Source organism: Podarcis gaigeae, assembly GCF_964106915.1.
Source record: "Podarcis gaigeae genome assembly, chromosome: 2".
NCBI lineage: Eukaryota > Metazoa > Chordata > Lepidosauria > Squamata > Lacertidae > Podarcis > Podarcis gaigeae.
In genome coordinates, this window is record NC_139679.1 from 98,374,139 (window position 1) to 98,394,602 (window position 20,464).

General features: G+C 44.7%; 1 protein-coding gene across 7 annotated transcripts in view; it reads right to left on the reverse strand.

Annotated features, from left to right (window-relative positions):
* Positions 1–20,073, reverse strand: part of MITF (melanocyte inducing transcription factor) — a 138,683-nt gene extending 118,610 nt beyond the window's left edge. For 2 of the 7 annotated variants that reach the window (XM_083724486.1, XM_083724485.1), the window contains exon 1: positions 19,773–20,073. In XM_083724486.1, coding sequence (XP_083580612.1) covers positions 19,773–19,876 — 104 coding nt within the window. In that variant the 5' untranslated portion in view covers positions 19,877–20,073. The remainder of the gene's footprint in view (positions 1–19,772) is intronic. The other 5 variants (XM_083724484.1, XM_083724479.1, XM_083724488.1 and 2 more) reach the window with 3 other exon arrangements.
* Positions 20,074–20,464: the final 391 nt, after the last annotated feature.

Below are 20,464 nucleotides of genomic sequence, written 5' to 3' on the forward strand. Positions count from 1 at the left end.
CTCCTTTGTGCTTTCTTTACTACACCAAAGCTAGGAAACCTGTGACCCTCCAGATGTTACTGGACTACAACTGCCATAATTCCTAACCACTGCTCATGTCAGCTGACACTGATGAGAGTGGGAGTCCAGCAACATTACTATTATTACTATTACTATTAATTAAATTGGTATACTGCTCTTCATCCAAAGATCACGGGGCGATTCACAACATAATATATATAATACATAATAAAACAAAACGAACAAATAATCCCCTTCCCACAAACACATCTAAAAGGCCATGCAACTAGCCAAAGGTCTGGTTAAAGAGAAACATTTTCGCCTGGTACCTAAAGATATGTAATGAAGGTGCCAGACGAGCTGCTTTCTGAAGAGCATTCCACAAACAGGGAGCCACTGCAGAAAAGGGCCTTTCTCATGTTGCCATCCTCTGGACCTCTTGTAACGGAGGCACAAGAAGAAGGGCCTCAGGTGATGATCTCAGGGGCCAGGTAGGTTCATATGAGGAGAAGTCTGGAGAGTCACAGGGTCTCCATCCATGCTAGGTTTACACCATATTAAAGTCAGCAGGCATTATACATATTTGAGATAAACATAACCCACTGAAATATACCACCATAATAAAATGCAGGGGCTGTTAGAAACAAAAGGCATGCTATAGCCATATATTTCTACCCAGACTGGCTATAATACGTGGTATTTGACTGGTACAGCGAAGCTCAGTAGCATTATAATACCCTGGAAACAATTAGGGACACCTCAGGCCTTCCCCTTTTCCTCTCCTTTGAAATTCTTGTTGAACAAAGCATACATCCTGTAATCAGATAAAAGTACTGTATCTTGGTTCACAGGTAACATATGGAGGAGGATTTATATAAATCAGATTTCCGTTTGGTGCCAAGACAATTCAAGAGACTCTTTCCATTTAAATGCGTCCGGACAGGACTACAATAAATACAGTACAGTGACAAGCTGAGAGGTTACATACCTTCAAAACAACGAAGACAGCTATAAAACAGAAAGCTCGTGCGATACATTCACAGACACCGGTGCTCAACTTCACAACTCTATTGACTGGTGGAACATTTCAAGTTGTCAGTCTTGCCTTCCCTGCCCAATCCTTCCATGCTCTCCCAATCTGCCTTACTAACAGGTGCCTGAGATGGGAGCTTCCCATCTCAGGCTCCAGGCTGCAAGGCATGTTACTAATTCTCCCCAATCAGAGCAGGAAGAGGATGAGGTGTCAGCAAGTGATGAGGCAATGTTCTGCTAGCATTTGATTCACTGCTACGCTCATTAGAGACAGAAAAATTCAAGGAAGATAAAACTAAGTTCTATTTATCTTCTTTGAATTTTTCTAAGCTCATTTTAAAGCAATCAGAGGATGCAAGTCATGACAGCTACATACTTTCTCTCTCTCTCTCTCTCTCTCTTCAAGGGACAATTTCCCTCTGAATACAAGATGCTGAGAAACATGAAAGGGCCATTGCCATTGTGCTCAGGTCTAGCTGGTGGGCTTCTCAGAAGCATCTGGTTCACCACCGTGGAGAGCAATCACTTATTTTTGTAACTATGGTTCAGCAACTGAACCATAGTTACAGAAATAAGTGATGCCTGCAGGAAGACCACAAGGCCTCCCTGCTGTTGATCCCCAGCAACTGGCTTTCAGAGGTAAACTGTGGCATTTTTCATGCTATGGGAAAGCATGAAACCATTTGAAGCTCTGTCCATCATGCAGCCATTAAAGGCATAGGGCTTCTGCCACAAAGAGAAAATTTTGAACCCAACTGCAAAACTCAGTAGTCTGCTATCTCTAGTACATGCAGGATCCTAGCATGTTATTTGGCACCTCCACATTTTCTTCTTGAACAAGTGTGGCTGGGAGAAACAGAAACCTCTTGCCAGCACTCTGTATGGAGAGCTAGGTCCTAGCTACAAGAGCAATGAAACTTTTGATGTTGACTCTGATCCAGGAATGCATTAAACTGTAGAGCAGACTCAGAGCATATTGCAAACTCCACTAACTCCACCTGCAACAGGTAAAGCAACTTAAGCAACAGATTGTGAAGTTTACATTTCAGAGGTTATCATAACTTCCACAACAACCGAGGAAGCCAAGGGGAAGTCATTACCAAGTTTAAGTGCAGTCCTACAAGGTGACTCATGCTTGTCAAAGCCATGTGCTCACGATGACACTTCACACATTAATTACACAGCTATTTTTAACCTCCCAAACTGTGTGGGCCCCATAGCATCCTCCCTACATCCCTTTTCCACCACTTTTGGAAGGCCAGTGGAAACAACCTAACTCTGTCTGTAGGAGTGGTTCTTGCTATTGAAGGGAATCAAGTCATTTCTCATTTGATTATTTACTCACCAAAGGCAGAGACACACTTTTCACCAGCTATGCTTTCTTGCTTGCTCCACAAGGAGAGATGAGTCAGTCTACTAGAGGGACTTTTATATATATATAGGAGGAATGTCTTATCCACACCCATTATCAGGCAATTTACATTTCTATTTTTAGCTTTTGGACCTAATCCTGCTTGTACTTTAGCCCATTTAGAGATGAATGAACTTACAATGTGGATCAGCTCAGTGCAGCAAGATCTTAAGTTTCTTAGAGTTTATAGATTTTATTTTCATTTATTCATTTCATTTCTATGCCACTTTATATTGTAAATAAAAACTCTCAGTTTACAACACATCAAAACATTGAATAAAACCACCCAGAATGAAACATTGCTGAAGAAAGTCATAGATAGAGTTTACAATCAAAGCAACATAGCTAACAAGAAACTAATATTATCTTAAAGATTTCAAAATAAAGCATTACAAAGGAGGTCTAATAATAAGAGAGATAGGAGAGAGGGCCTTTTCAGACCTTGCACCCCATTTCCAGGAGTCTACCTATCACTCGTTCATTTTCAGCACCAGAGACTTTTTAAAGTGATACCCGAAATTTGGTCTTATTCCATGGTGGAAGGTATTCTGCTTTTTGCATAATTTAATCTTTTTATTCTGCTGCTTACCAGTTTGGGTTTTATTGTGCTAATCTTTAGTATTAATTGAATGTATTGTTAACAAAGCTGAAGCTTGGCTGATTGGGTGGCATATACGTTTTTTGAGCAATAAATAAACTCAAAGAGTAAGAGAAATTAAAAATACATTTGCTAGTTTCAATAATTATTAACAACAGGCAATGACCCCGGAGCTCTGTGTTCCAGGCACAGCTGGACGATCCGATTCAGACACACACACAAAAGAACAATATGATCACTTCCCCATACAAGTTGCACAGACCTCACTGCATATAGCTTTAAAACAAAACGAATCAACGCTGAATGTTAATTTAAAACTGAGGCAAAGCAATCAACAATGCGCTTAAACTGGAGAACAGTGGGGAAAAATACACAAGGGATCCATGTTTAGATCAGAGAAATTAAATCTCCCCTCTTTGGCTGAGAGTTGCAATTTCTTGAGGGGGTGGGAGGGTTGAGGGGAGAGATCCTTTATATTTAGTGGGGTTAACATGTTATCCAAACATTAAACGATTGTTAGTGTTAACTATGGTTTCCTGAGACAACCCTAGCCCTCTTCGGGGATTTAACATAGACATGTGAAGACTGAAGAATCAAGGAATTGCTGTAAAGGGATGTGGATGTGTGTGCTCCACCTGCAATGTATCTATGCAGGTTTACCAGCTGCACTCCCAACCATTTTGCAAACGTAGCACGAAAGCCTGAAGAGGGTTTGATAACACCTTTGCCTGAATGTGCTCACAAGCCTCCTCCTAACCAACCTCACAGGGTTGTTGTGGAGATTACATGAGGAGGGGCGGAAACCATGTAGGCCAACCTTGAGCTCCTTGGAGGAAAAGGCAGAATAGAAATGCAAATAACAAAATAAACCATGTAGAAGTATAGCTCCCAATGAAGATCCAAATGCACAACTGGGTGGGCAAATGTACTTCAAGGATGCCTTCAGCCCTCTGAGCCAAATATACAAAGGTGGGGTGCAGGATAAAGTAAGCATGCATGGAAATACAGTAGTACCTCTGGTTACGAACTTAATTCATTCTGGAGGTCCGTTCTTAGCCTGAAACCATTCTTAACCTGAAGTACCACTTTAGCTAATGGGGCCTCCTGCTGCCACCGCACATTTTTTGCTCTCATCCTGAAGTAAAGTTCTTAACCCGAGCTACTACTTCCAGGTTAGCGGAGTCTGTAACCCAAAGTGTTTGTAACCCGAGATGTTTGTGACCCGAGGTACCAATGTATTGGGGGTGGAACCGACATACATGCGCCCAACCCTCTGTATGCTTTTGCCCTTACAGTTCCATGCCAAACACCTGAGAAGCTAAGGTAGCCTCAACAAACCATCATTTGTAGGCATGTCCCTACACATTTTCACCCTCGTATGTCCAGGGCAAATGCCTGAAGAGAGCTCCTCCTCCTTTATAAAACTATGGCTTCTTTTTCATCTTATTTCTTTATTTAACAAATAAATTGTCAAAACCTCTTAAGTGGCTGAAGTTGGCTTCTCGTAACAAACCAAAGCTATGATTAAGCGGGGTTTACCCACCCGTGTTTGGACATCAAGACCAGCTGCACCTAATCAAAGATGGAAGGGGAAAGCTGCTAAACTCCTCCTTGCGGCTGCACAGGAGGAAGGGAGGGAGATAAAGCAGCAGGCTCATTTTTGTAACACTGAGGAATGTTCAGCACTGAATCTGAGCAAGCCACAGTAAATCTAGCAACCTGACCCACTCTGTACAGAGCTCCCCTTCTAAATGACACGACCTATCCCCTCCATCCAGCTCTTTTTCTGAGAAGAAGGGGTGTGCACACCCTTTGGGTTTTGAAATCTGGATATGCTTACATCTGCCTTTTGTTCAGCTGCTTTATGCTCTACGCTCTATATTTATCGTCTGAGGGTTTCTTTATCTAGTTCTTATGATGATTCAGTGTGGCCGTAAACAAAGCCTAATAGCCTGAGGAAGCCAGATTTATAGCTGTCTTGCCTCACTGAGGTGGCAGAAAAGAGCTGTGAATCAGTGAATCAGGGTTTTCTCGAGTCTCATTAAAGCTTCCTATAAGTTCTGTGTGCCAGTATCAAACTTCCCCAAAGAGCCCCCCCCCCCCCGTATAATCCGCTTCCAGTTTCAATCACTGTTAACAGTAAGGCAGCAACAATCGGACAACTTGACAAGATTTGAAGACCTTCTGTCTGCACCATGTCTTGAACCAACCACGTATTCTGCTTTCCCTCCCACCTCCCTCCCCCTCACACACTCTGAACAGGGTTTTATTTTAATTGTCTTTTTTCAGTTTATTACAGAACAACTTTAAGTTATTTAAGCACACTCCCCATTTCCATACCATCTTTCTATTGAATTCCCAGGTCACTTTACCAAAAGAACAGAGCTAACAAAATATTCACATTTAATATTGTTATTGCTATTAGATTTATACCCCACCCATCTTGCTGGGTTTCTCCAACCACTCTGGGTGGTTCCCAGCACATATAAAGGCATAATAAAATGCCAAACATAAAAAAAACTTCCCAGTAAAAGAAGAGAAGAGGGGCTCCTGCAGACATCATCTTATCAAGAGTTCCCTTCTATGCGATGGGGCAATTGGACCTTCATTGTGGCAGCACCAAACCTTGGCACGCCCATCCCATTACATATCAGAAAGGGGCTGCCTCTGTGGTCCTTTTTGGCAATTATTATTAAAGACCATCCTTTTTCAACAGGCATTTCAGGTGCTTGTTTCAGTTTTTTTAAAAAATTATCCCAGCCTATACCTTTTTTAAACTTGGCATTGTTTTGCATGTGTTTTTGCTAGCTATTGTTTTTTTATTGTTTTTTATTGCTTCAAAAACTCTCATGGGAAGCAATTCACATCAGAAATAAATAATGAGCTAAAAGCCACGAAGACCTGTACCCAACAAAGTTGTCCTGTTAGCATAAGAATTTACCCATCCCCCCACATCTCTCTGTGCCCCCAATCTGTTCTGGGGGTTCCCCTAAAATTCTGGAGAAGTTTTGGGGGAGAGGAAGTCCTGTTGTGCAGACAGACGTGCTGGCATGAACAGGACAACTTCATCGGATATAGCCCAGACACACAAAAGTAGGGTTAAAATTCTGGTTATGAACTTAATTCGTTCTGGAGGTCCGTTCTTAACCTGAGGTACCACTTTAGCTAATGGGAACTCTCACGCGATTTCTGTTCTCATCCTGAGGTAAAATTCTTAACCCAAGGTACCCAAAGTGTTTGTAAGCTGAGGTGTTTGTAACCTGAGGTACCACTGTGTATGTGTATGTGTGTGTGTGTGTGTGTGTGTGTGTGTGTATATATATGCGCATAAACTATCACAAGGCTGTACCCAAAGAGAGCATGTGTACTGAATACAATTCCCTTATGATCAACATTTAAATGAAGCAATCACCACAACAAGCACTTATGTTGACTCATGCCGGAAGTGGTAATTGACATGTGGAATTAGTCAAGCTCTCCATGCTTGATGGGCAGGTTGAGAGAGAGAGAAGAGCAACTTGAAATGCAGGGAGATGTGAAGAAAACCTAGCAAAGTTTCTGGATTAGAAATAACCACAACAACTATAAACTATGTCAGAGACCCAAAGGAAAGAATAGAATAGAATAGACTTTATTTGCATAGCCGACAGGCCATAGCATCACAGGACAAACACCAACAAAAATAAAACTTGGCAGAGGTAATAAAATAATAATAATAAAACGTAGTAATAATAATAATAATAAGATCCTAGGGGAGAAATCCGGGTAACGACACTGATGTCATTCAGATAGCAGCTCTCAGTCTCATTGCTCTCTCGATAAATTTGGCAACCTTCTCTGTTGTCAAGCTGTTCTGGTCGGCTAGGAGTGAGAACAATTTGGCTTCACAAGAGCGGCCCGGGATGGCAGATAGGAGCGGCGTAATGGTCTCGTCCCTGAGATCTTTATATAGGGAGCAAGACAAGAGAACGTGTGACACAGTCTCTACGTAGCCAGCTCCACAGGGGCAGAGCCGGTTCTCGAATGCTATTTTTTGATATCTACCTTCAAGAACAGCTGAGGGTAACATATTTAGTCTGGCCAGTGTAAAGGCCCGTCTGAGTTTTGGAATGGTTAAGGTAGACAAATATGGTGCCCGAAAATCAAAGTGGGAGGGGGGCAGATAAGCGTACCAAGCACTAAATTTCTTAATATAGGCCAGGTTATTCTGCTGCTCAATATCCTTCATGCGCTGGTCAATAAAGATTTTTGCCTTGGGGAGACCCATTTTCAGGAGATGCTGTGCTTGGAGGCCACATGTAAGTAGTTTTTCATGCACTACTTTGGACCACCGACTTCTATGAGCATCTCGTACTGCTAGAGGTAGTAGTCCGGATGGGTTTAAATTTAAGTGAAGCCAATAGTTGAATGTTCTTAACCAGGTCCGGGTTTCGACGGAGAGGAGGCCAGTCTCCAGCCGTAAGGCCGCATTTGGTGCGCATGGTGGAATGGCTAGAATTTGTCTTTAAAATTTAGACTGGACCGTTTCAAGTGTGCGGCAATTATTTCCTGTCCAGATTTGGGCCCCGTAATTGCGCCAAGGGTTTTGCTTGAAAGACCTCCAGAGCTGCTGGGATATGTCTGCCCCCCTTCGTAAAGTAAAAGCGAGACAGTATTTTGGCGCTTTGAGATGCTTTTTCCCTAGCATATTTATGATGGGCCTCCCAGGCCCCTGTTGACTGGAAAACTACTCCGAGGTATTTGAAGATTTTGACCTGTTCTATTGGCTGATTGTCCATCTCCCATCTGTGATATCTATGTCTCCTAGCGAAGACCATGACTTTGGTTTTTTGGTGATTAACCACCAGTTGATCTCTCCTGCAGTAGGCTGAGAATTCTCTTAGTAACCTTTTGAGGCCTACTTTAGTTCGTGATAAGAGAACCACGTCGTCAGCATAGAGGAGGAAGGAAAGAAATGGTTTTAAAGTGAGTGGATGCTTAAGAAACTGAAAAGGGGATATTAGACAGAAGCAGATACTCTTAAGGGTAGCAGGCACTGTTATGAAGCAATAACTGAACTATGTTGATTAGGGACAATTGAACATTAAACAGTTGCGTTCCTTGGGGCATTCAGCAACATGAATGAAACTATTACTAACTCCCACACCTCTTTCCCTAACAAGAATCTGCTGCCCAGACTAAAGAGGTAGGTGGCACTGGTACAGGGCCATCCCTGTGAATCACCACTGGTAGAAAACCACTACTGTCTTCTGCACACTGTAATACATCTACAGTATTTAGAATAATATAGAGAAGGAAGCCACACTTGGGATATGTGCTAGTTCCTTACCCACCTTGCGTGGCTCTGCTCTTTATAGGATAGGAGGATTTCACCATTGTATCCTTCTAATGGATGATTTTGCAAATGATATTTACCCTCAAATACAGTATTCCTTGCTGGTTCCTGAACATTTCCTGCCGTCGCTGCTAGATTCTGCAACACTGCTGCGATAGGCAGAATGGAGCATGGCCCTCGCCCAGGTGCCACCCACCCTGTCGCAAGCATGCTCACTCAGCCCACGAACCCACCGTTGGCAGGCCAAGAGGAAGAAGAATGTGCATGGGCAGGATGGCGCATGGGTGTGCGGCTGCTAATCCTCTCCTCCCCAAACGCATGCTCCCCATGAGTGGGCGAATGGCTCCACCCACCGCTGGCTCCAACCTTTCCCACTGCCATGCAACCTAAATCGCCACATGACTCTTGGGCTTAAGAAGGCCACCCATCCCCTTCCTGCAATATACACATCCACACACAAAAGCCATGATTCTGTAAAAGCCCCTGGAGAGAGGCACACAAAAAATACTTCTGCTTAGAGCTGGGAGACGCAGTACTGCAGCCAGCTCACAGGCACATGAGTGATCTACTCTGTAACATCAGGGTGGAGGGAGGGCTATCGAGAAAGACGCAATATTTCTAATCACCGATCTTGTGATTCTTCAAGCCAGGGAGGAGGAAGCACAAGCTTCTTTGAGTTCCCCCTCCTTCAGTGCATGGGCTAGCTGGTTGCAGCAACTTCTGCCTCAGTTCTTTGGATCACGTCATCTTGTCCTGCAGCCCTCACTCTGAGCGATGAGAAGTTCCAGGGACAGAGTTTCCTTTGGAAGGAGAGGGAGAGGGTGCCTGCTGCTAAAAGTGTGTGAAAGGTTGGAGAATGTGAAACCACCACAACAGAAATCCGGGTCCCCGCACTGTGGTCCTCACCATACATGCTTTTCCCACTGTCCACTCATGATTATTTGTGCTCATGGAGGGCAGCTATGCTTCCAATATTGCTTTGTGCCTGCAAAAGGTTTGAGGGAAGACACGCTGCTTCATTTCCAATCAGTGCAAGTCCTTCCTGCTGAAATCCTGTAACCTTTTTATACCACTCATGTTCTTGTTTACAACTCTTGTTGTACTATAGTGCAAGAGTGGCTCCTCCAGACGTCAATAATGTAGTAACATCAGCAAAGCATGACAGAACCACTGTTGTCCAGCAGGGGGAAGACCTTCTCGTTCCAACAGGTTTTTGGGAACTGACTGCTTTTAATGAAAGGACTGTGATGCTTTTATTGTAATCATTGGTATGTTTTTAATAGATATTTTATATTTATATGTAGTTTTATTTCTATTAACATTTAATTGTTGTTTAATGATTGTAGGGAGGTTTTTTCTATTAATATTTTATCTGCTGGCTGCCTTGAGTCCATCGGGGAAAAGGTGGGGAATAATAATAATAGTAATAATAATAATAATAATAATAATAGTAGTAGTAGTAATAGTAAAGAATGTATGGACTGTCCATTATAAATAAACAGTACTACTAATGCACTATTACTGTGTCAATAAACATGTTGCAGAATGTATCTGCCAAAAAAAACTACAGACTAGACTGTGATATGATGCCTCCTGAATTTCTGCATTCTAGTCTCACCACCCAACATTACTTGTTACTCATTCATCAGGGTATATTTGAGAAGCTGTGTATTCCTCTTTCCCACTTGCAGAGCATTAAAAGTTCTCAGGAGGAGAACATTTTCAATCCCTGAATTCAGAATGAAAGCACTGCATAGGAAATGTGATGGCAAACATTATTCTTTGTAACTGCAGCATGTATAATAATAATAATAATAATTTATTTATTTATTCTTTATACCCCGCCCATCTTGCTGGGCTTCCCCAACCACTCTGGGCGGCTTCCAAAAAAATATTAAAATACTTTAATACATCAAACATTAAAAGCTTCCCTAAACAGGGCTGCCTTCAGATGTCTTCTAAAAGTCTGGTAGTTGTTGTTCTCTTTGACATCTGGTGGGAGGGCGTTACACAGGGAGGGCGCCACTACTGAGAAGGCCCTCTGCCTGGTTCCCTGTAACTTGGCTTCTCGCGGTGAGGGAACCGCAGTGAGGGTATCTAAAGAAATTCATTTTCCTAGACACCATGAAGATCTGTAGTGCTCACATAAGGCATCATTTTACTGCTACTGAAGATATAGGCCACTTGTTGTTGTTGCTGCTGCTATTTAGTCCTTTAGACTTCAGCATGTGCTCCAATCTTTCCTACTGCAAACAATCTGCCCCAATTCTCTGATGTTGTTGTTTAGACTCTTCGTGATCCCATGGACCAGAGCACGCCAGGCACTCCTGTCTTCCACTGCCTCCCGCAGTTTGGTCAAACTCATGTTTGTAGCTTCGTCAACACTGTCCAACCATCTCGTCCTCTGTCGTCCCCTTCTCCTTGTGTCCTCAATCTTTCCCAACATCAGGGTCTTTTCCAGGGAGTCTTCTCTTCTCATGAGGTGGCCAATGTATTGGAGCCACTACTTCTGTTTAATGTAACTAATACAGAAAGTTTCATCACCCTTCTGCCCAACTACTGCATTCATAAAGAGTTCATTATAACAACATTAAATGGTAACAAGGGGTTTTTTTGTGGGGGGACCTTAGCTTTTGCTTCTGTTCCTTTACGAAGACACATTTTGTTACACTGTAGCTCTGTTCCTCAATATAAAGCACATGTGACCTGTTCTAAATAAAGGATATTTTCCACTTCTTGCACAACTGGAACAGATATAAACAGTAGCCTGGACAAACTGAAGTGCAAAACTACTCAAGAGGAAGAGACTCCAGCAAGGCCGATTTAAAAAATAATAATCATAGTGTGTGTGTGTGTGTGTGTGTGTGTGTGTGTGTGTATTTATAATTGGGGGGGAATCACATTAGATCAAATTATTGATTATACTAATGTCATTTAACAAATGCAATTCTATGAAATCTAATCACACATTACAATTAATCACTAGCATAGTAAAGCAATTTAAACTAGCCTGGTTTAGTTTCAGAGCCCGTAATTGTTGAAAGATCACACTTAGACATCTTGGGGACTTTTCTATTGCCAAATTTAATCAGAACTTCACAGAACACCTTCTACTTCAGTTGTTACTTTTTAAGGACAGAACTTTTCATTAGTGATCTTAAACTATTATTGCATACCACCCCAATCTCCACAACAGTGTGAGATTGCAGGGACTTCCAGGGGTATCTAACCAGGGTCCTTGTTTCCTTTTAGAAAAGAAGTACAGCAGAGACAGTGGTGTCTTTATAATATATGGCTTATTTACACATATATACAACCTGTGCCTATGACAGAGGGGTTCCCAGCATTATACTCCGAGAGGGTCTTGCCTCCTCCCCCTTGGATTCAAACAGACATCAACCATCATGCCCTGCCAGCTTCTTGGCGTTTCTGTCACATCACTCCTTCTCCAATTCTCTAACCTTCAGCTTTATCTGTAGAGTGAAGGGGCCTCACCCCTTTGATGCTTTGTGTTCTTCTTAATGCTGCATTTTCGGGTTATCACGTCACACGGGAGGCCAGCCTGGCTTAACACATGCTGATTCCAGGGGGTTACCATTGTCTAGCACACAGCTTAATACCCACAGGTCTGGCCTAATACACATGGTTCTAATACACACGAGTTTTGCTATTTCCCAGTTTTAACACTCAAAGTATCAATTAAATTGTGACATTTGTTTGATCCGGTGGTCTTTCACCCACAAATTCCTAACACTATGAATATTAGATTTTGCAGAAGATAATGAATGAAGAGGTAGACTCCAGAATGGATAGAACAAAACACTTTATCAAGGTCTTTCTGGAAGGGGTAGAACTGCTTTAGATTAAGGATACTTAAACATCCAGATATGAAAGACGGTACTTCACCTTCTCACAAATCACATTCTCAAACAGATTATTTTTAATTTCTGAAAAACTGATAGGCAATGTTTTAGAATTCAACATTGAACCAATTGTATGTGCTAATCAGAGCTTCATATCAGTGTTACATGAATATACTTCTGGGCACACAAAAACATATTCACAATGGAAATAAGAATTATATTGTACCACAAGACTTACATTTTACAAAGGACTGAAGAAATATTAAAAAAAACATTTAGTTAGAAATAATAAAAATGGTAGATGCTCAACAATAGTTTTCTGGAACTCTGGTGAAGCCCTTACAATTTGTGTCAAAGAGAGGGAGGGAGGGAGGGAGAGTTTAGTATTGTTAAATGAGTTAAATATATTAAGATGTAATCCTCTTCTGTGTTACACTGGTTGAGGGACTTTAGATTTTTGCAGAAGCCCTGCAACGCTTTGCACTATCAATAGATGAGTACGCCCATGCTGAAGACAGCAATAATAAATCCTGCTGAAAGCAATAGAAAGCTGTAATTCTGGCTACTGGGGAACAGGGGAGTAAAGAGTATGACAAAAACCAACTAATTAAATTGACCTATAAAGCCTTATATAGCTCAGGACGAGCAGGGCCATTGCTTTTCATCCTCTGAGGCCCTGGTCTTTCTTCGTGTGGCTTCACCAAGGGAGATGTATATGCTGGAGACACAAGAATGGTCCTTTTCAGCTGTGGCTTCCTGTTTGTTGAATGCTCTCCCCATGGAAGCATGACTGGCTAAAATGGCCCACCACTAAGCCCCTTTAGCCATTGGCTATGCTTCAGTTTATGTCATGGAGTGTTTACAAGCACTCCAATCCCCAGAATAAAGCCATCAATAAACAATAGTTCATAGATGAACAGTGCAGCTTCTGAAAGGTGAAAGGAAAGATAGGTTTTGATGGCAGGCGTGCATCATAGGCTGTCAGGGAACTGCCATCAGGGCCGGAGGGAGAGAGCGGGCTCCGGAGGGGTCCCAGAGAGCATCCTGGGATGGGGAGAGGCAGCCCATCTTCTGGGGAAGAGAATCAGCGTAGCACCAGTGGAGAAGGGGGGCAGATGGGGGAATTGGCGAGGCGGTCCCATGACTCCTTGCCAGGGACCAGCGGGGAGAGTAAGGGTCCTCCGCTGCCTACACCCTCCTTGTACAGAAGGCTTCCGCGCAGGGAGAGTAGGAGGAGACTAGGCGTCAAAGAGCTTCTTTGCTGGAAGAAGTTCAAGAAACACCCACTGACGGATTCTGCCAGCAACTGAGACAGCCACGGGTGAGTGGCTGTCCGGACAGAAAAGGTTCACTCAGGCATCCCAGCCAGGTGTTGCACTGGTTTACGCACGAGCAACCCCTAGAACCATTACATAGGCAAAACTCTAGTAAGAAAAAACCTTGAATAACAAAAAAAATTCCTCATTGTTAAATGTTACTGATACTGAATATGCAGGTTTCAACCCCTGAACATGGCTGTACGAGTGGGCAGTTGAAAATCAACTGATGCTCTCATACTCAAACAAAGCACAAGGGTCAGTGGCTGCATCCCTGAAACTATTAGCTATTTGATTCTGCCGACCTGTGCAAGGGCAGAACCCCTGACCATTGGCCATGTTGGCTGGGGCTGATGTGAGTTGGAGACCAGCAAGCTCTAGATGGCCGGAGGTTCTCCATTCTTGTTCTACAGTGAGAACAGCTCCGATAAAGAGCAACGCACCCTTAGTTCTGAAAACCGGGGACTTTAAAGTCTCCTGCGATGCATCACTAGAATCCTAAGAAAATTAAGAGAGGCATGCTGGTCCCAGGTCCCTGTCTCTTGCAGTGGCAAACCAGATTCTTATGGGAAGCAACAATGTGCTGTTTTGATGTTGTTTGCAGCAGTGATTTTGTCCTGATGTGTTTTATTATTTTGAAGTAAACCGCTTTGAACACCAAGAAAAGCTTCACAAAAATTTGTTGATTAATAAAATGAATACACCAAGTGTTGCCACAATAATTTCCAATGCAGTTGAGATTTTGGGGGGTAGGGGTGGGTGAAAAGTACAGCTCTGATGAGTTTCCCACAGTGAGCCTACTTAACAACTGCCAAATTAAGTCAGTCAGCATTTATATTGATTCAAGTCTGCAATATTTTCCATTTATACAGCATCATCAATGTGTGTGGCTCTTTTCAGAATGTTAAGAGAGCAGATTGCTGTCTCAAAGAGTTTCGTGTAACCCAGGTACCCAATTTTTAATTGAAAACGTACTCCCAGAAACAGCAATACTTCAAAAGAGTTAGTAATTACAAAAACAACATAGCGACTTGGCTTGCTTTCAGATCAGATTTAGAGACTGCTGACAACAACAAAAGATCCATATTTATAATTATTATTAATTTCTACAGCACTTTTTTAAATAAACAAAGTGCTTTGCTGTTCTCATCTTATTCATTACTTGGATATGTCATACTGAGATCACATTTCTCTTGTTGGCTTTTGGGCAGTGATAGGCACTGTAGTCTCTCTAAATGTTGGACTACAACTCCCATCATCCCTGACCAATGGCCATGCTGGCTGGTGGTGATGGGCAGTACAGTCCCAAGGACATCTGCATGGCCACAGATTCTGTATCTCTGCTTTAGGAAGTTACAGGCTTTAAAGGGAAGTTTCACAAACTAACAAGCTTAAGTTACAGATAGGTAGCCGTGTTGGTCTGCCATAGTCAAAACAAAACAAAAATTCCTTCCAGTAGCACCTTAAAGACCAACTAAGTCACTCCCCACCTTCTCACTATATAGAAGGGTCTGGAAACTTCTGTTTCAGTGTATCTGAAGAAGTGTGCATGCACACGAAAGCTCATACCAAGAACTGACTTAGTTGGTCTTTAAGGTGCTACTGGAAGGAATTTTTTTTTGTTTTAACAAGCTTAAGTTCTTATCACAGTTCCCCAACATTAGCATGTGATTGTAGGCCCCCAGTCTATGGCCTAGATGAAATTCATCATCAGCCCTCCTTTCCTCATTGTCCCCCCCCACACACACCTCAACCCCCCCTGACCACACAGTCAAAGGAAAAACCTCCAGCATGAGAATCGCTCTCCTTCAAAAGAAGACCAAAGATACTGCAGGAGTGTTACAAAGTATTTTGGTTTTTCTTTGCGTTTGAAGAAAAAGCATTCCTGATCTTTTTTTTTTTTTTACACAGTATGTAACACTATAGCACACCTTGGTTACAAAGGACCTAATATTTTGCACATAGTTTAGTGATATGTGGGGAATTATCCAAGATCATACAAAAGGAAGTCATGGAAAACAAGCGCAGCACGAACACGACAGATCTATCTACAGCTTTTAATTCAGGAAGCAATTGGAAGTGGCATGCTTGCCAAGAAGAAAACGCTGCAAAGTAGAATCTTGAAACATTCAACAAGCCCCCCCCCCCCCTTTCATAGTGCTCTTAGAACATGAAACACATGCATGTTCCTAGAGAAGGTAGTAAATTTCATTTATTTCAATACTTTGTTTTAACAATGTATTTAGGGGGGCGATGTAGTTTTGAAAATGATTTTACAAGAAACTAGGGAATGGGAGGAGGGAAGTCAAAATCAGTATGTATGTATATATTGTTTTATGTAGAATTGTTGTTAAACTGAAAAATAAAATTTATATTTATTTATTGAATTTATTTATTTATTGAATTCATATACCGCCCTATAGCCACAGGTCTCAGGGTGGTTCACAGAATAATAATAAAAATAAAAATAAATATATTTAAATTTCAGCAAATAGATCACAATTACAAAAACAGGTTCCACCTTTCTTCAAGGAATGTTGCCCAGCAGTAGACCACATTCTGCACACACACACACACAAAGTCCTCAATTCAATCCATAGCATCTCCAGGTAAGGCTGGAAAATATTCTTGTCCAGAATCACAAAGAGCTGTGCCAGTAAGGGTAGGCCAGGGATAGCTACCAAGAAGGCATTCTGGTGTTGACTCACATCACCCCAACCATTGGCCATAGGCGCTGCACATGCTAGGGTTGCTGGGAATTGTAGTCCATGCCTGGCTTAGTGCCATGGAGTAGTTGGCTTCTCCTGGCCTGCGTATTCAAGATCCACACAGAAGGCCTATCCAAGTTAAGGTGGTTAGGCTGCAAGTCCACAAAAGCGTTCCTGTCCCAGATCCCTCTAGACACAATAGCTGCAGGAGACTGGTCTGGAGGAAACTGTTTTCACTCTCCAAGTAATGCCCTGGACTACCCTTCAAACCCACACTGACATTGCCAGGTGTAAAACGCACAGGGAGAGGAGATCACAAAACAGCCAAACTCGAAAGCCCTAGATAGGCCTGATCTGTGCATATAGCACCAAACAGATTGAAATTCCCAATGCAAACCGGGCTCAAAAGGGTGGGGAAAGGAGAGGTGGTGACAAATTGGAAAGAGAGGTTGCATACAGGGGTGCCCAAGCTTTTTTCAAAGAGGACCAGATTTCATGAAGTGAACATGCATGAGAGCAGACCAAAGTTGTTGTGAGTTTTTTTTAGGATTGAAGTTGCTGAGCTTTTTTTAGGATTTTACCCCCAGGACATATACTGCCGCAGGGACTGGACTAAATCGACTGGCGGGCCGGATTAGGGTTGCCTGACGTAGAATTATAGAATTGTAGAGTTGGAAGGGACCAGGAGGGTCATCTAGTCCAAACCCCCCCCCCCCAATGCAGGAATATTTTGCCCAACATGGGGCTCAAACTGCCAACTGGGCATGCCTTCCTTGAATGCTTTGCCTGGCTAGAATGTGCCTTTTAAGTACGATAATACCTATTGCTTGTCTGGATACAACCTGTGGCTTTCGTGTAACAGTACAGAGATAGAAGTCACACCACTTCTGTACCCGCCACTGGGATGTACCCCGTACCCATGATTGCACAGGAGGGAATGCAGCTCTTGAGCTGGAAAAGTTTGCCCCCTCCCCAGTAACATAGCTTGGCCTGGCCTTCCTCTAATACTCCCAGGCACAGTACAGAATGTGGCCATGCCATACAATGTTGCTCCTCTCCACCATGCCAAACAAAACAGTTCCACAAACATCCCTCCATTCACATCAGAGTAACAGGAATAGGAGCACCAACTGCAGAAAATCTAAATATGCACCAGATATAAGCTCTATTATATTTATTGTGGACCTGCACAAAAAGAGAAGCTGACCAACCAGCCCCTTTTTATTTCCGCTTTGCAGCAATTCTAAGAGAGTTTTAAAACGCTTGACTTTATATTTACTTGCGCTTGAATCTACCTATAAAGCAAGTGCATGCACTTCTAGTTTTCAATCTGCCGTGAGTTAGCAACATTTACACGGAGCACAAATGTAATAGTGTAATGCATACTTTGGAAGAGGGTAAAGAGTACTATTTAGGGGACGCAGGTGGCGCTGTGGGTTAAAGCCTCAGCGCCTAGGACTTGCCGATCAAAAGGTCGGCGGTTCAAATCCCTGCGGCGGGGTGCGCTCCCGCTGCTCGGTCCCAGCGCCTGCCAACCTAGCAGTTCGAAAGCACCTCCGGGTGCAAGTAGATAAATAGGGACCGCTTACCAGCGGGAAGGTAAACGGCGTTTCCGTGTGCGTCTCTGGCTCGCCAGAGCAGCGATGTCACGCTGGCCACGTGACCCGGAAGTGTCTCCGGACAGCGCTGGCCCCTGGCCTCTTAAGTGAGATGGGCGCACAACCCCAGAGTCTGTCAAGACTGGCCCGTACGGGCAGGGGTACCTTTACCTTTTAAAGAGTACTATTTAGTTTCATGGCTCTAGCTCATTATCCTCATACAATACAATCTGGCCCATCCGTCTGAAACATTCCAGAACCTTGCCTTACACCCCCTAAAAAAAAACCAAAAAACCACGGTGTTTATTTACATGGCCACTCCTGGATGGAAAGCTCACAATTCAACAATATAGAAACTTATTGCAATTCAAAAATCTGCCCAAATCAGCCAGTCGGGGACATTCACTACAAGGGAAAGGGATGGGGGTGGGAGAAGATGAGCCGTTCCTTCTCCGCTCTGCTTTGCTTCATACCCATTTAACTGTTAGTGGAAGTCTGTAACTCCTAGTCAAGGCCAGATAATGCCTCTGGTGAGAATGTCTAACAATACCCTTTACATAATACCAGCCACAGGGCTTGGCCCCTCCTCCCTCGCCCAAACAGTAACACACACTAAACAAAACTGCTATTATGGCAGGAACCACTCGCTAAATGGCTGCCTTTATATAGCTTCAATCTGTAAAAAGATGTTTCATTTCAATGTATTTAGAGAGAGAGAAAAAAAAACTTTTACAAACAGCCTGATTCAGCAGCACAGAAGTAAATAGCAGGCACATAGTTGCTGGGTATATATCTCTTCTGTAACATTCCCCTCTTTTCTCCTCCTCCTCTTCTCTCCCCCCCCCCCAAAAAAAGAGACACCAACAAATAGCCCCAACGCAGGGGGGGGCGAGCAGGCGTGCTCACGAGCTGCTGACACCCTCGGTCTGTTTTGCCACGCACGCTTCTCGCACCTAAGTGAAATGTGCGCCGACGCCGACGCCTCCGCCTTGGCACCCTGCAGAGCCGTGCCAGCCCACACACATTACTTACACACACACACCCCTTTGCAAAGAAAAGAAAACCCAAAGGGGAGGTGGGGGAGCCTATGCAAGCTGCTCTGAGGTGTCGGAGCAAAAGAAGCGGAGCCAAAGGAAGAGAGGGATACTCTCCACAGGCGCTGCCAGGGAGGAAGGGGGCGGAGGGCAAAGGACGACCTGTCATTTCCCCCACCCGCCAAGCGAGCGAAGCATGCGTGTGCGTTGTTGTTGTTGTTGTCCTGCGGTGAAGTTTCTCCTTCTTTCTCCCCGGAGGCAGAAGAGAAGGGGGTCGGGACTCCCGGACACCGGGCAACGGCTCGGGTTTGCAAACAACAACAACAACAACAACACACCCCGACATCGGTCAAGGGGCTTGAATGACAGCTGGGACAGGAGGTCCGGCGCAGAAGGCAAGGCGCCTCGACCCGGAGAAGAGAGAGGAGAATATTTGACGGGGTGGGGAGAGTGGTATGAGGAGACACGGCGTTGTAAAGGGAGGAGGGCGTCGGAAAGATGGGGAAAAGGCAGAGGGGAGGTGCAAGTAAGAGGAAAGTTGGAAGGAAAGGGGAATTTGCAGAGAGAAAGAGAAAGAGAAAGGAGGGGCTTAGGGCAGTAAAAAAAAGGCGCCCGGTTGCTGTAGCACTGTCCCACCCGCAATTCCTCCGATGGGCTGCGGATCTGCACCCGCGTCCTCGAGTTCACACAAGCAGGGCCAGGTCGCCCTTCCAGATTTAGTGGCGCAGGGAGGGGGTGGGGAGAAGAGGCTGGACGGTCCTGTTCTGGCAAGAAGGGCAAAGGAAGATAACTATATACTGTATAGGGTTGGAGGGAAAGGGTGGGGGTGGCGACGGACGGAGGATCGCGCCCCAGACCGCAGAGCCCCCCCGCTCACCTGTTCTTCAGCGGCTGGCTCTTCAGCTCATAGTAGGTCTTGGGCTCCTCGTGGAACTCCTCGCCGACCTCGAAGTCCGGCACGATCCCCGACTCCGCCTGCATGTCTCCGGCAAGGCGAGGGAGCGAGGGAGGGACGGAGAGGCGAGGAAGGCGAGCCGCGCCCGCCCCAAGCAGCGCAGCCCTGCGCCCTGTCTGTGCGCCCCGCGGCTCGCAGAAGCGGCAGCAGCACTCCAGCCCCGACACTCCCGGCTTGGATGAACTCGGCTGAGCTCTGCTCTGCTCTGCCCAAAGCACAGCTCCGCGCACACCTTCCTCCCGGCGCCGCCTGGGATTTGTAGTTCTTCGCGGGGGCGCTGCCTACCAAGCCCGATGGCCGCCGCACTACGACTCCCATAAGGCCGAGCGGCCGTGACGCAAGGCCCGGGGGGCGGGGCGCGGAGAGGCACCGGCGCGCGCCCTGTCAATGTCAGCAGAAAGCCGCTCGCCAAGGGTACAGCGGCGGCAGCGGCGGCGGTGGCAGCGCCCCGCTTCGGACGCGGGAGGCGCCGGGGCTCAGGCCCGCCGGGGAATCGGGCCTTGTTCCCACGAACAAGGCTGGCGGCGGCCGTCGTTCGCAGGGCCCGAGGTGCTTGCACTCTGCACGTGCTCAGACGTGCCCTCGCCTTCGCTACATACTACGGGCTGCAGGTC